This window comes from Oncorhynchus mykiss, chromosome 22 (assembly GCF_057628025.1).
Source record: "Oncorhynchus mykiss isolate SJ-2025 chromosome 22, ASM5762802v1, whole genome shotgun sequence".
NCBI lineage: Eukaryota > Metazoa > Chordata > Actinopteri > Salmoniformes > Salmonidae > Oncorhynchus > Oncorhynchus mykiss.
This window is the reverse complement of record NC_143043.1, coordinates 12,709,471-12,726,556: the sequence shown is the minus strand read 5'-3', so window position 1 is coordinate 12,726,556 and position 17,086 is coordinate 12,709,471. Positions and strand designations below refer to the sequence as shown.

The following is a 17,086-nucleotide window of genomic DNA, read 5'->3' as shown; positions in this document are numbered from 1 at the left end:
TGTTAATTTAACACTAAGTAGTGTGTTAATTTAACACTGAGAAGTGTGGACACGTTTAGATACTGGACCAGTGTTACATTTACTGTAACACTCGCAAATTTACAGTTTATCACTTGATGGTTTTATTTCAGAGACACAAATAATCGTGTTTTATTTGCAAAATGCTATATATCCACCTCACATTCAGAGAAATAAGTAGTACTGATAGATTTTCCACAGTCAAATGTAACAAATAACTAGATTATTAATAAATAACTATATTATGTATCAATATTTAAAAAATGTTTTTTTACTTTATACAGAGTAATGAGATCTTTATGTAAAACATTTACATTTTAGTCATTTAACATTTTAGTCATTTAGAAGATGCTCTAATCCAAAGCGATTTACAGTGCATTCATCTTAAAATAACTAGGTGAGACACCCACATATCATAGTCAAATAATCAGGATTTCAACATTTTTATTATGCATAGCAATGGATACACTAAAATCTATTAATAAAAAATCTGAGAACAGTAATATTTTACAAACACTTGAAGGTACCCATAGCCAATCATTTCTGATAAAGAAAATAGACAAATGTGAAAAAATGGTGAACCTAGCGTGGTCCCGCTTCAAATTACATTCAGCTCATAAATGCTTCATAAAGACTCCATAAGAGCTACATCAATGTGTTACAATGCATCTGTGACTGTATGTCATGTTCTATAAAGGGTTCATAATTGTGGAGTAACTGTGTGACATAACCACCATTGTCAAGTGTGACATATCCCACTATGTCAAATATGACATAAACCTGTGCTTTATAAAGGGTGGCATATGTGCCGCTTAATAAAGGCTTTAGAAATCATATTAAATTGAGGCTTCACAAAGCATTTATAACCCTGTTATGCATCTTGGTAGAGCATTGAAACACCAGGATGGTGTGTTAACACATGACTGACTATAAGTCACTTTGGATAAATTGTACACATTCCATTACTCTAAGCCCTTTCTAGGATGGCCCAACCTCTTTCCCTCATGGGTGCCCAGCCAATATTGGACCTGACCTCAGCTTGACCCAAAATGCTGTGCTGCAGGATGACATAATCTAAAGTGCAATCATGCACAGCCAAAAAAACATTGGTTGGGCCCTTTAAAATCAGTATGTTTTGGGGGGGGGCTAATTGTGTGCAAGAGTGTGCAAAGCTGTCATCAAGGCAAAGGGTGGCTACTTTTAAGAATCTCAAATGTACAATATATCTTGATTTGTTTAATACTTTTTTGGTTACTGCATGATTCCATATGTCTTATTTCATAGTTATTCTACAATGTAGAAAATTGTTTTAAAAAATTAAGAAAAACCCTGGAATGAGTAGTTGTGTCCAAACTTTTGACTGGTACTGTATGTGTTATGAATGACCAAAGGTGTCCCAATTCAAACAAAGTATTACAGGACACTACATAAAGTGTGAATAAATTGGTGAAAAACTGTTTGCTGATTTATGAATGTTCTCATGATCCACATATTACTATAGGGTGTGAGAGGTACTTAGATGGATTGATGGACCTGCAACGTGTGTGTGTGCGTGTGCGTGTGCGTGTGCGTGTGTGTGTGTGTGTGTGTGTGTGTGTGTGTCAGAGCCGAGATCATTTGGAGTAGTCCAACCTGAGACTACCGCACCATGTATACCTCTTCTGTTCTCATACTGGAGACCAGGGCTTGATTACAACCGGTTACAATGGTGTCAACATTTTGTGGCTGACCTTTCAGCGGTGGAGTGAGTGAATGTGACTGGACCCAGCATCTCATGGTATGGCTTGTTATGTCAAAGACCTGACTGGGTCCAGCACCTCACGGTATGGCTTGTTATATTGTTGCGTCAAAGACCTGACTGGGCCCAGCACCCTGCGGTATGGCTAGTTATATTGTTGTATGCGTGTTTGTGTACTGAGGAACATGTAACTTGGTTCCAGAAGAAACACACTTTCAATTTCCTGATGTTGGGGACTTTCATCGGGGTAATTGGTGTCTGGTGTATTGTGACTAACATGACTTCTCTTTAGAGCAGGGGTGGGCATCACAGTTTTGCCTCAGTTCCAGCTAACACACCTCTCCAATAATCACCTAATCATGATCTTCAGTTTAGAATAACATTTGATTAATCAGCTGTGTTTGTTAGGGATAAGGAAAACCGTGTGACACCAATCAGGCCCTCCAGGACTGGAGTTGCCCACCCTTACTTTAGAGCCTATGTCATCTTGTAGCACAACATGTCACCATTTATAAAGCACATGTTTATGTCGTATTCAACATAGTGGGTTATGTCATCTTTGTCATTGGTGATTATGACACAGGTATGGCACATGTATGAACGCTTTAAAAAGCATCATTCTAAATTGGTGCCGATTATATCCCTCTTCTCAATCTCAAACAGTCCTTTGAATGTCTTACGAAGGGATATATTGTTAGAATTGTTGGAGTCCGGGTTGGGAGGATGCGGGGGGAATGGGATGGGGAGTTGGGGGTGTAGGCCTATCTCTTTTTGTTTATTTTTCTTTACATGCCCAATTTATTATTACAAAATCCTGTTTGATTAATATGATAGTTTCTCTGTATGTATTTCTTACTTTTGTTTTTATTTTGAGTGGCTGCTAACGGGTACATGTTATATAAAATGAAAATATGATTTGATATTGATATTGTACCTGTAAACCCAACAACAATAAAAAAAAAATTAAATGAATTGTTTGAGTCATGGTCATTTGTCTTGAAAACATACTGAACAACTGAATATTTATTTAGAATGTCCAACAATGATTTAATCATCCAAATGGCTTTTGCAGATTGTCTTTGACATAAAGCTAAGCATTTCACTCTTGGTATCTTAAGCTGGTTTGCTGATTAGATAACATGTTTCTGCAAACCTCTCAGTCTATACCCCAGCGGGCAGTTTTACCCTCAGAGATGTGTCATGAAGTAGCACTGCATATCTGAATCTAATCCAAGTTAACCATGGATGCATTCTGTAATCTCAGATAGAGTTCAGTGTGTCAAATCGGAGGGCCTGTTGTCTGGACCTCTGGCATTCTCAGGTCGACTCTTTTCTCTGTATATATCAATGATGTTGCTCTTGCTGCTGGTGATTCTCTGATACACCTCAATGCAGACGACACCATTTTGCATACTTCTGGCCCTTCTTTGGACACTGTGCTAACAAACCTCCAAACGAGCTTCAACGCCATACAACACTCCTTCCGTGGCCTCCAACTGCTTTTAAATGCTAGTAAAACTAAGTGCATGCTTCAACCGACCGCTGCTTGCATCCTCCCGCCTGACTAGCATCACTACTCTGGACGGTTCTGACTTAGAATATGTGGACAACTACAAATACCTAGGTGTCTGGTTAGACTGTAATCTCTCCTTCCAGACTCACATTAAGCATCTCCAATCCCAAATTAAATCTAGAATCGACTTCCTATTTCAAAACAAAGCCTCCTTCACTCATGCTGCCAAACATACCCTCATAAAACGGACTATCCTACAGATCCTTGACTTTGGTGATGTCATTTACAAAATAGCCCCCAACACTCTACTCAGCAAACTGGATGTAGTCTATCACAGTGCCATCCGTTTTGTCACCAAAGCCCCATATACTACCCACCACTGTGACATGTATGCTCTCGTTGGCTGGCCCTCATGTTCATCGCCAAACCCACTGGCTCCTGGTCATCTATAAGTCTTTGCTAGGTAAAGCCCTGCATTATCTCAGCTCACTGGTCACCATAGCAACACCCACCCGTAGCACATGCTCCAGCAGGTATATTTCACTGGTCATCCCCAAAGCCAACACTTCCTTTGGCCGCCTTTCCATCCAGTTCTCTGCTGCCAATGACTGGAACAAATAGCAAAAATCACTGAAGATGGAGTCTTATGTCTCCCTCTCTCACTTTAAGCATCAGCTGTCAGAGCAGTTTACCGATCACTTGTACACAGCCAATCTGTAGATAGCACACCCAACTACCTCATCCCCATATTATTACTTACCTTCTTGTTCTTTTGCACCCCAGAATCTCTACTTGCACATCATCATCTGCACATCTATCACTCCAGTGTTAATTCTAAATTATAATTATTTAGCCTCTCTGGCCTATTTATTGCCTTACCTCCCCACTCTTCTACATTTGCACACACTGTACATAGATTTTCTATTGTGTTATTGACTGTACGTTTGCACAACTCTGTGTTGTTGTTTTTGTCGCACTGCTTTGCTTTATCTTGGCCAGGTCGCAGTTGTAAATGAGACCTTGTTCTCAACTGGCCTACCTGGTGAAATAAAGGTGAAATAAAATAAATAAATAAAACATCTGTAATGTCTGTTTTATATTGTCATTGGACAGATCCATCCTTGGCTTTAGTCTCAGTTTGTAAAAGGTTGGAGTCAGCCCTTCCAGTACAGCTGGGGGATTTGGCACAGAGGACCATTAGTGTGTGACAGTGCAGCTGATAGTTTCCTGTCTGTTTCCAATTTGCACTTAGCCATACTTTTTTTTACAATCCCAGTTCCAGCATTTCCCTGGTGTAATGGCGTTTTAATTCCTAGCAGACTTGGGAGGCAGGCATCCATTCCCCTGGCTTGGATTTAGGGTCTCTAGAATAGTGGATAGCACAGCGCAGGATAAAGTGAAGTTTCCCATGACCATGTTTGTTGGGCTTTGAGTCGGAAGTAGGCCTTGGATATATTTTTGTTGGGAATTCTTTATGAAAGTGATTTTCTTTCTGTGCACACCGAGTCTATTGAGCATGCGTAGTGGTCACTAACCTCTGTCGTATTGTGAACAAAAACATTGAATTGTTTGCTGGATGTTCTTGAATGCAAACAGCAGTTCTTGAATACAAAACAGCAATTTTCTCTCAGTTATATTTCCTATTATCCTGGGTCAATTCCATTACAGTTTAATATAATTAGCCATGCAACTTGAAGTATAAAAATGTCCTACTCTTTTAGGCCATTAAGGGTGTTTCTGCTCATTTAACCCTACCACTCAAGTATAACACTTCCCTTCCCATAGCACTTGAGGCTAAATAGACATATTTAGCTAACATATTGTGATATAACAGTTGTATACACAATGGTGGCATGTGTGTCAGGAATGCTCACTCTTCCCTACTGTCTCACTAGAAAAGTCTGTTCCGGCTAACAGCTAGCAACATTACTGCAAGGTTCAGCCAATGCATCATGCAGAACTCTGACTCTGCAAACATATCTGTACATCTATGTCTTGTTAATCGGATGGATTATTGCTTACAAGTGCTAGATGGGCTCCCCTCGGGTCTATGCATTAGACTCTGAATCCAGAGTAGACGTTTGTACAGACATTTCTTCTTGGCAACCACATTTGGTTAAGATTGAAATTCCCTCATCTTCCCTTGATTTTGAAAAGCACATTTGTTCGACCTGAGGGGCATGTGAACGTTTGAATTTTGTCTCTTAAACTATGCACCAGCCATGCTGCAACCCTTGAAGCATTACCATGTAGCTTTTAATATAGTATTTTGTGGTCCTGACAAGACCCAATTCTACAAACACTTTCATTAAGTGTGCAGTACGTAGGATGTCCGGTCCAAACAAAGTGTCAGGGCAACGCTTCTAGATACTGATTGACATAGCATCCAAGACTCTGTGTTCTGATCCACCTGACAAAGCATTGTGTCCACTGTATGCATTGGGAATTTCAAAATGTAATTTACATGCAAACGATCTATGTGAATTTCAAAATAAAAATAGAACAATATAAAGACTTTTCTCAAAGATTGTTTGGAGTAGTAAATGCATTTAGCTGTTTGTATATTTACAATATACAAATACATCAGGACTACATCTAGAGGAGCAAATGGCAGCTGTACAAGAAATACGCCTCCAAGCCTGTAACGTCTGAACATATTAGAGATCAGGTGTTTCTTCACTCTTCCCCAGTCTCCTCTGGTCATCCTCTGGGATTGTGTTGACCTCGCTACTATCCACACTGGCCAATTTGAACTGAACTGGAGTACATGTGCATGCTCTGTTGCCATAAATACTGGTGATGGCACAGCACAGTCCACAGCTGCACTAAGGAGCCGATGTGATGTCCGTGGTTGGAAACAATCCCATGAAGGCGCTCATTCGATTGCATTGGATTTAGGTAGAGCGCAGCAAATGGGTGTACATCTTCATATTGGAGGGAATGAGTGATGATGTTGATGGCTGTAGTGAGAAAATGTGGATCGTTATTTTAATGGGCTTTTTTCCTCTTAGCAGCTCGATAGCCATTAAAGAGTGAATCGTCTGACATGCCGAAAAAGAAGATGGACGGTTTCGGATGGTGTTGGATGGTCATCTGTCTCCTACTGTGCACTCCCACTGATGTAAGAATTGAATCTCTTTACTCTCTCTTTTTCTTTCTCTCTGTGTCTGTCTGTGTTTCTGTCGCTTTCTCTGTCCCTCACACACACACACACACATACAAACGCACGCACACACATATGTGCAGGGCCACATAAGCGCAGAGAAATGCTCTTTTCATGTCTACTGTCTCATTGGTGGGTTAATACACCGTATAACATACTGTGTATGTTTACATTTTTAAAAGGCACGCTCAGTAATAGAACGCCACCGTTTGTTGGTGTTTGTATCCTTTTTAATTCTAGTGAATTATCTATGCAGAAAATCTCAATAACTTTGGTGAACGTTTATATTGATGAATATTCAAAAGTGCACGTGAGATTGGCAAGGGGTCAATATGATGGCATATAGGTCCAGACACTGGTAGGTTAACATGCATTAACTTGTTAACTGATTCTTGTCACTATTGTCCCCATCCATTTATCCCTCTCTGGGGGACAAACTTAAAATCATTGAATACAAAGCAGTGTATCCTGCTTTTGCGTCCAGTGATCACCTAATGATTCAGCAATAGAACACCCACAATTTTGTTATTTTGGCATGACATTTTGTGAACTTTGCCCCATGGTATTTGGGTTCACATTGAGTGATTTGACATGTCTTTGTACACCATTTACTTTGTTTAATTTTCCATGGAGCTCACACGGATTTAAAAGGAGTCGCTCGGCTCTACATTACGGCCTCTTCCTGTGTCCTAAATGAGGATATGGTGACTGAGCGTTTTCAATCGGTCCCCCGTTGAGTTCAAATATAGAATTCAGACACAACCCTGGGCGTAGACACATTTTAAAAATATACTGTGTTGTTTAGCTATTTGCTTACAGCCAAATGAGTCGACAAACTAATGATGGAGATGACAGACAATCTATATACAGTCCAGTTCATTTAGCTTAAGATGACTTCTATCAAATATGAATGAGGCCTTTTTAATTTTGTGATTAGCAAAAATGTTAAATTAATAATGTTTATTAATTCCACTTAAGCTTTGCATTTATATGATTCATATGATTTTCTGCTATTAACTTGATACTGTTCCTTTGGATATTCTATATTTATTATTCTGTCGTGTGATGCAATGTAATGCTATGTGGTATGTTATGTTGTGTAATGCACTGGGTTCTCTTACTTGTAGATCTTTGTTGTGGCTAGCCCAGAGGTGAACGAGACCCAGGAGTACGTACCGGTGAATGTTTACCACGACACAGACGTCACCAGGAAAAAGATTGTGACCGCCCAGTTTGAGTGCTACCAGAAAATCATGAAAGATAACGACCACAACAAAATAGGTAAAATGATCAAAAATGCATGACCTGTGTACAGGCACCACTGTCATTGGCATAGTGGGTCATGGTAAATTATTATTTGTGTGAGGGAAAGTGAGCGTCTGAATCCCAAATAGGGAAAAGTTGTCTTGTAGCAAAATTAGGTTGCTACATTGACATACTTATTTTTTCTTTATTGTAGAAAATTCTGAAGCTAGTACCACTCATTGTGAATGGCAACATCCTCAACCGATTAGGTAGGATAACTTGATTATCGAGTGCTTGTGCTCATGTATGAGTTTGAATCTTAAGTGGGTTTGATTCATGTTACACAAGCACTCGAGCTGAGCAACTGATGTCCAACGAGGAGGTATTTAATAGGGAGAAAAAAAAGCTTGTTTAGTTCATGGCTGACAAGATTTGATAATCCCACCAGTCTTATTTGTATCCAGGGAATTAACATTAGCCAATCGGCAGGTGAGGAGAGAAAAGGTGCTGAGGGACTGAGAGGAATGCCAATATATCAGTGCTGCAGTAATTTGGTGTCATTTACACAAGGGGCTTTAATCAGCCCCTTATTTGAATGCTAATCTGCTAGCGTTGTATCTGATTAGCTTTAGGCTTGCGTGATATACCATTTATACCATATACCGGGGTATTTAAAGATACCGACTGTATGATTTTCAATACATTTTATTTAACTAGGCAAGTTAATTAAGAACAAATTCTTATTTACAATGACGGCCTACCGAAAGGCAAAAAGCCTCATGCTGGGGTATAAAAAAATATAAAGAAATAAATACATATATAGGAAAAAACACACCTCACGACAAGAGAAACACCACAACACTACATAAAGAGAGACCTAGGACAACAACATGGCATGGCAGCAACACAAGAAAACACAACATGGTAGCAACACAACATGACAGCAACGTGGTAGTAACACAACATGGCAGCAGCACAAAACATGGTACAAACATTTTTGGGCACAGACAACAGCACAAAGGGCAAGAAGGTAAAGACAGCAATACATCACGCGAAGCAGCCACAACTGTCAGTAAGAGTGTTCATGATTGAGTATTTGAATGAAGAGATCGAGATAAAACTGTCCAGTTTGAGTGTTTTTTGCAGCTCGTTCCAGTCGTTAGCTGCAGCGAACTGAAAAGAGGAGCGACCCAGGGATGTGTGTGCTTTGGGGACCTTTAACAGAATGTGACTGGCAGAACGGGTGTTGTATGTGGAGGATGAGGGCTGCAGTAGGTATCTCAGATAGAGGGGACTGAGGCCTAAGAGGGTTTTATGAATAAGCATCAACCAGTGAGTCTTGCGACATGTATACAGAGATGACCAGTTTACAGAGGAGTATAGAGTTCAGGGATGTGTCCTATAAGGAGCATTGGTGGCAAATATGATGGCCGAATGGTAAAAAACATCTAGCCACTCGAGATCACCCTTACCTGCCGATCTATATATATACTGTATATATCATGTTTTTGTATTATTTTTATTTCACCTTTATTTAACCAGTTAGGCCAGTTGAGAACAAGTTATCATTTACAGCTGCGACCTGGCCAAGATAAAGCAAAGCAGTGCGACACAAACAACACAGAGTTACACATGGAATTAACAAACATACAGTCAATAACACAATAAAAAAGTATATATACAGTGTGTACAAAAAGGTCAGATAAGGGAGGTAAGGCAATAAATAGTCCATAGTTTAAACACTGGAGTAATAGATGTGCAGAAGATGAATGTGCAGGTAGAGATACTGGGGTGCAAAGGAGCAAAAAAGTAAAAATAACAGTATGGGGATGAGGTTGTTGGATGGGCTATTTATAGATGGGCTATGTACAGGTGCAGTGATCTGTGAGCTGCTCTGACAGCTGGTGCTTAAAGTTAGTGAGGGAAATATGAGTCTCCAGCGTCAGTGATTTTAGCAGTTCATTCCAGTCATTGGCAGCAGAGAACTGGAAGGAAAGGTGGCCAAAGGAGGATTTGGCTTTGGGGGATGACCAGTGAAATATACCTGCTGGAGCATCCAATTTGCTGAGTAGAGTGTTGGAGGCTATTTTGTAAATGACGTCGCCGAAGTCAAGGATCGGTAGGATAGTCAGTTTTACAAGGGTATGTTTGGCAACATGAGTGAAGGATGCTTTGTTTGCGAAATAGGAAGCCGATTCTAGATTTCATTTTTTATTGGAGATGCTTAATGTGAGTCTGGAAGGACAGTTTACAGTCTAGCCATACACCTAGGTATTTATAGATGTCCACATATTCTAAGTCAGAACCGTCCAAAGTAGTGATGCTGAACGGGCGGGCAGGTGCTGGTAGCAATTGGTTGAAGAGCATGCATTTAGTTTTCCTTGCATTTAAGAGCAGTTGGAGGCCACGGAAGGAGAGTTGAATGGCATTGAAGCTCGTCTGGCGGTTAGTTAACACAGTGTCCAAAGAAGGGCCAGAAGTATACAGAATGGTATCGTCTGCGTAGAGGTGGATCAGAGAATCACCAGCAGCAAGAGAGACATCATTGATGTTTACAGAGAAAAGAGTCGGCCCAAGAATTGAACCCTGTGGCACCCCCATAGAGACTGCCTAAGGTTCCAACAATAGGCCCTCCGATTTGACACACTGAACTAAGTCTGAGAAGTAGTTGGTGTTCCAGGCCAGGCAGTCATTTGAGAAACCAAGGCTGTTGAGTCTAAGAATGTGGTGATTGACAAAGTCGAAAGCCTTGGCCAGGTCTATGAATACAGCTGCACAGTATTGTCTCTTATCGATGGAGTTTATGATATTGTTTAGGACCTTGAGCTTGGCTGTGGTGCACCCATGACCAGCTCGGAAACCAGACTCCATGGCGGAGAAGGTACGATGGGATTCGAAATGGTCGGTGATCTGTTTGTTAACTTGGCTTTCGAAGACCTTAGAAGGGCAGGGCAGGATAGATATAGGTATGTTGCAGTTTAGGTCTAGAGTGTCTCTCCCTTTGAAGAGGGGGATGACCATGGCAGCTTTCCAATCTTTGGGGACCTCAGGAACGAAAGAGAGGTTGAACAGGCTAGTAATTGGAGTTGCAACAATTTCGGATGATCATTTTAGAAAGAGAGGGTCCAGAGTTTCTAGCCCTGCTTATTTGTTGAGGTCCAGATTTTGCAGCTCTTTCAGAACATCAGCTATCTGGATTTGCGTGAAGGAGAAATGGGGGAGGATTGGGCAAGTTGCTGTGGGGTGTGCAGGGCTGTTGACTAGGGTAGGGTGGGCCAGGTGGAAAGCATGGCCAGCCGTAGATAAATGCTTCTTGAAATTCTCAATTATCGTGGATTTATCAGTGGTGACAGTGTTTCCTAGCCTCAGTGCAGTGGGCAGCTGGGAGGAGGTGCTCTTATTCTCTATGGACTTTACAGTGTCCCAGAGTTTACGTCTCTACAATCTAGCATGGGTAGGATGGTCATCTGAATCGGGGTTAGTTTGGCAGCTGGGGTGAAAGAGGAGCGATTACAATAGAGGAAACCAAGTCTAGCCTGCAGCTTTGATATGTGCTGAGAGAAAGACAGTGTACCGTCTAGCCATTCTCCCAAGCACTTGTATGAGGTGACTACCTCAAGCTCTAAACCCTCAGAGGTAGTAATCACACCAGTGTGGAGAGGGGCATTCTTTTTACCAAACCACATGACCATTGTTTTGGAGATGTTCAAAACAAGGTTAAGGGCAGAGAAAACCTGTTGGACACTAAGCAAGCTTTGTTGTAGAGCGTTTAACACAACATGCGGAGAGGGGTCAGCTGAGTATGTTAAATCTAACTCAGGGCTCCAGCTATGCATCTGGTTTGCTAACTTGCTAGCTAAGTGGCGAGATGTCAAGATCAACAACAGAGACATTCAACCCCCTCCTGATCCCTGGTGCAGTGGTGTAAAGTACTTAAGCAAAATACTTTGAAGTACTATTCAAGTAGCGTTTTGGGTTTTCTGCACTTTACTTTACTCTAAACATTTTTTGTACTACTTTTACTTTTACTTCACTACATTCCTAAAGAAAAAAATCAACATTTTACTCCATATATGTTCCCTGACACCTAAAAGTACTTGTTACATTTTGAATACTGAGCAGGACAGGAAAATGGTTCAATTCACACACTTATCAAGAGAATACGTGGTCATCCCTACTGCCTCTGATCTGGCGGACTCACTAAACACAAATGCAAAATTTGTAGATTATGTCTGAGTGTTGGAGTGTGCCCCTGGCTATCCTTTAATTTGAAAAACATTAAAATGGTGCTGTCAGCTTTGCTATATATGAGGAATTTGAAGTGATTTATATTTTCTTTTACTTTTGATACTGAAGTAAATTTGGGCAATTACATCTACTTTTAATACTTAAGTATATTTAGAACCAAAATTATATATATATATATATATTTATATATATTTTTAAAATAGTGCCCCAATCCTAATTAGCATTCAGTCACACCAGCAATCAGCTAGGAGATGTTCGCTTGGAGTCTTGACTAATTAGCAGTCCTATCTCACTTATAATCAGTATTTCATTTTAGGGTAACCCTACAGGTGTAATACCAAAACTTTTTAAAGACCCTAAACATACTTAACTGACTATTTCAAACTAAACGTTTGGAGATATTTGGGGAATTATATTTGCCACTTTTCTTTTTTCAATAATGCTTTTGACTTTAGTGTTATATTGATTTATTAAAATGTTTGTGTGGGTGGATGCTACAGTAGGAGGTATGACACATTTTCTTCAGTAGAAGGCCCAATCTTTGTCAGGGAAATGTTTTCTAAAATAAGTCTCCCCATCAAGAGCAACGTCTAGCTCTTCTATTATTTCAAGCGTTATTGTCACCACATGCCAGGGGATTGTGAATTTCAATCCAAAGCTTTAAAACCCACATCCCACCCTGTTGTCAAAAACAAAGTCTGAAACTCCCGACTATTAGATAAAAGTGAAGAAAAGTAAATAATGAGACAAGCAGGGATATTTTTGTTTTTTCAAATTCAAACCCAAGAAAGGGTATTCCTTTCTGATTCAATGTTGTTCCCTAAGATTGAATTTAGTCAACTGGACTTTTTGGTGGATGGAAGACAGTATCAGGAAGCAGTTCTATATTTAGAAATCAGTCTGATGTGAGATGTTTCATTATCTGGGTTTTCCACAGTAATATCTCATTGCCACCATACAGTTAGGGGCTTAGTCAGAATCAATAGTTGTTAATTCGTTAGTTTTGTACATAACAAACTGATAAGTAGAAAAAAACAACAAAGACATTAGCAACAAGATATTTCAGAAGATGTCTCCAATAACTTCTGTATGTAATGTCAACAAACAACATTAAAAGATTTAATATACTCATATACAGCCTGAATTCAAAATGTATTAAATATATTTATTGTGTCGCCAATGTACACTCAATAGCCCATAATGAAAAAGTGAAAATGTTTTTTTTTTCAAATGTTTGCAAATGTATTGAACATGAAATACAGAAATATCTCAAATATTCACACCACTGAGTCAATATTTTGTAGAAGTATTTTGGCAGTGATTACAGCTGTGAGTCTCTAAGAACTTCCCACACCTGGATTGTGCAACATTTGCCACTTATTCTTTTCAAAATTCTTCAAGCTCTGTCAAATTGATTGTTGATCATTGCTTGACAACCATTTTGGAGTCTTTTTTTCATGCAGATTTAAGTCAAAACTGTAAATTTGGCATTGTGTTCTTGGTTATTGTCCTGCTGAAAGGTGAACTCATCTCTCAGTCTCTGGTGGAAAGTAGCCTGAACCAGGTTTTCCTCTAGGATTTTGCCTGTGCTTATCTCCATTCCATTTATGTTTTATCCTGAAAAGCTCCCCAGTCCTTAATGATTACAAGCATACCCATAACATGAGGCAGCCAACACTAACATAACACATAACGTAACATAACACATAACACAGTTAATTGCTTTGCCACATTTTTTGCAGTATTACTTAATTAAGTGCCTTGTTGCAAAGAGGATGCATGTTTTGGAATAATTGTTTTATTATGCTTCCTTCATTTCACTGTCAATTAGGTTATTATTGTGGAGTAACTACAATATTGTTGATCCATCCTCAGTTTTCTCCTGTCATTAAACTCTGTAAATGTTCTAAAGTCACTATTGGGTGGTTTCCTTCCTCTCCGGGAACTGAGTTTGAAAGGATGCCTGTATCTTTGTAGTGACTGGGAGTATTGATACACCATCCAAAGTTTAATTAATAACTTCACCATGCTCAAAGGGGATTTACTGTATACTTTTTTTACCCATCCAATAGGTTCCCTTCTTTGCGATCCATTGGAAAATCTCGCTGGTCTTTGTGGTTAAATCTACGTTTGAAATTCACTGCTCGACTGAGAGACCTTCAAAACAAATCAAATTGTTGCAGTTTTAAAAAATATGGATAAAAAAATAAAATAAAAGTAACAAGTAATTAAAGAACAGCAGTAAAATACCAATAGCGAGACTATATACTGTAACAGGGGGGTACCGGTTCAGAGTCAATGTGCGGGGGGGGGGGGGGGGGGGGGGGGGGTTAGTTGAGGTAATATGTAAAGTGACTGTGCATAGATGGTAACAACAGAGAGTAGCAGCAGTGTAAAAGAAGGGGGGACACTGCAAATAGTCTGGGTAGCCATTTGATTAGATGTTCAGGAGTCTTATGGCTTGAGGATAGAAGCTGTTTAGAAGCCTCTTGGACCTAGACTTGGCACTCCGGTATCGCTTGCCATGCGGTAGCAGAGAGAACAGTCTATGACTAGGGTGGCTGGAGTTTTTGACAATTTGTAGGGCCTTCCTCTGACACCGCCTGGTATAGAGGTCCTGGATGGCAGGAAGCTTGGTCCCAGTGATGTAGTGGGCCGTTTGTACTACCCTCTGTCGTGCCTTGTGGTCGGAGCCGAGCAGTTGCCATACCAGGCAGTGATGCAACCAGCTCTCGATGGTGCAGCTGTAGAACCTTTTGAGGATCTGAGGACCCATGCCAAAACTTTTCAGTCTCCTGAGGGGGAATAGGTTTTGTCGTGCCTGTTGAGGGAGAGATTGTTGTCCTGGCACCACACGGCCAGGTCTCTGACCTCCTCCTCGTCGTTGTCTGTGATCACTGTTGCGTCATCGGCAAACTTGATGATGGTGTTGGAGTCATGCCTGGCCATGCAGTCATGAGTGAACATGGAGTACAGGAGGAGACTGATCACACACCCCTGAGGGGCCCCTGTGTTGAGGATCAGCGTGGGGGATGTGTTGTTACCTATCCTTACCACCTGTGGGCGGCCCGTCAGGAAGTCCAGGATCCAGTTGCAGAGGGAGGTGTTTAGTCCCAGGGTCCTTAGTTTATTGATGAGCTTTGAGGGCACTGTGGTGTTGAACGCTGAGCTGTAGTCAATGAATAGCATTCTCACATAGGTGTTCCTTTTGTCCAGGTGTGAAAAGGCAGTGTGGAGTGCAATGGAGATTGCATTATCTGTGGATCTGTTAGTGCGGTATGCAAACTGGAGTGAGTCTAGGGTTTCTGGGACAATGGTGTTGATGTGAGCCATGAGCAGCCTTTCAAAGCACTTCATGGCTACAGACGTGAGTGCTACGGGTCAGTAGTCATTTAAGCAGTTCCTGGGCACAGGCACTATGGTGTTCTGCTAAAAACATCTTGGTATTACAAACTTGGACAGTGAAAGGTTGAAAATGTCAGTGAAAACACTTGCCAGTTGGTAAGCGCATGCTCGCAGTACACGTCCTGGTAATCCGTCTTGCCCCGCGGCCTTGTGAATGTTGACCTGTTTAAAGGTATTACTCACATCGGCTGCGGAGAGCGTGATGACACAGTCTTCCGGAACAGCTGGTGCTCTCATGCATGTTTCAGTGTTCTTTGTCTCGAATCGTGCATAGAAGTAGTTTAGTTTGTCTGGTTGGCTTGTGTCACTGGGCAGCTCTCGGCTGTGCTTCCTTTGTAGTCTGTAATGGTTTGCAAGCCCTGCCACATCCGACGAGAATCAGAGCCGGTGTAGTGTGATTCGATCTTAGTCCTGTATTGATGCTTTGCCTGTCTGATGGTTCGTCGCAGGGCATAGCAATATTTCTTATAAGCTTAGGGGTTAGAGTCCCGTTCCTTGAAAGCGGCAGCTCTAGCCTTTAGCTCAGTGCGGATGTTGCCTGTAAATCCATGGCTTCTGGTTGAGGTATGTACGTACGGTCACTGTGGGGACGACATCATCGATGCACTTATTGATGAAGCCAATGACTGATGTGGTTTCCTCCTCAATTCCATCGTAGGAATCCCGGAACTTCAAGTCTGTGCTAGCAAAACAGTCCTGTATCTTAGCATCTGCTTCATCTGAACACGTTTTTATTGATCTAGTCACTGGTGCTTCCTGATTTAATTTTTGCTTGTAATCAGGAGGATAGAATTATGGTCAGATTTGCCAAATGGAGGGTGAGGGAAAGCTTTGTATGCACCTCTGTGTGTGGAGTAAAGGTGGTCCAGAGATGTATTCCCTCTGGTTGCACATTTAACATGCTGATAGAAATTTGGTAAAACGGATTTAAGTTTCCCTGCATTAAAGTCCCCTGCTACTAGGAGTGCCGCCTCTGGGTGAGCGTTTTCTTGTTTGCTTACGGGGGAATACAGCTCATTCAATGCTGTCTTAGTGCCCTTGATGGTATGTAAACATCTACGAAAAATACAGATGACAACTCTAGGTAGATAGTGTGGTCTACAGCTTATCATGAGATACTCTACCTCAGGCGAGCAATAGCTTGAGACTTCCTTAGATATTGTGCACCAGCCATTATTTACAAAAATCCATAGTCCGCCGCCCTTTGTCTTACCAGACGCCGCTGATCTATCCTGCCTGTACATCGTATAACCAGCCAGCAACATGTTGATAGTGTCGTCGTTCAGCCACGACTCCGTGAAGCATAAGATACCACAGTTTTGAATGTCCCGTTGGTAGCTTAATCTTCCGCATAGGTCATCTATTTTACTCTCCAAAGATTGCACGTTTGCTAGCAGAATGGAAGGAAGTGGAGGTTCGCCTACGAATTCTCAGCCCTCCTTCTGGCCCTTTATTCTCTGCCTCCTCTTCACTCAAGTCACAGGGATCTGGGCCTGTTCCCGAGAAAGCAGTATGTCATTCGCGTTGGCCTCGTCAGACTCGTTAAATGAGAAAAAGGATTATGCCGGCCAGTGTTGAGTAATCGCAGTCCTGATGTCCAGAATTTATTTTCGGTCATAAGAGACGGTAGCGGCAACGTTATGTACAAAATAAGTAAAAAAAAAAAGTTACAAAAACATCACAAATACACAAACAAAAAACATAATCAGTTGGGGACACATAAAACTTCAGCCTTCTTCTCCGGCGCCATTGTTGA

General features: G+C 41.0%; 1 protein-coding gene across 2 annotated transcripts in view; it reads left to right on the top strand.

The window, feature by feature from the left end:
* calcrla (calcitonin receptor like receptor a) overlaps positions 1–17,086 on the top strand; it is a 57,171-nt gene that overhangs the window by 22,158 nt on the left and 17,927 nt on the right. Inside the window, exons 2-3 of one of the 2 annotated variants that reach the window (XM_021578894.3) lie at positions 6,281–6,390; positions 7,560–7,713. In XM_021578894.3, the coding sequence (XP_021434569.1) occupies positions 6,316–6,390; positions 7,560–7,713 (229 nt within the window). In that variant the 5' untranslated portion in view covers positions 6,281–6,315. The remainder of the gene's footprint in view (positions 1–6,280; positions 6,391–7,559; positions 7,714–17,086) is intronic. The other variant, XM_021578895.3, reaches the window with a different exon arrangement.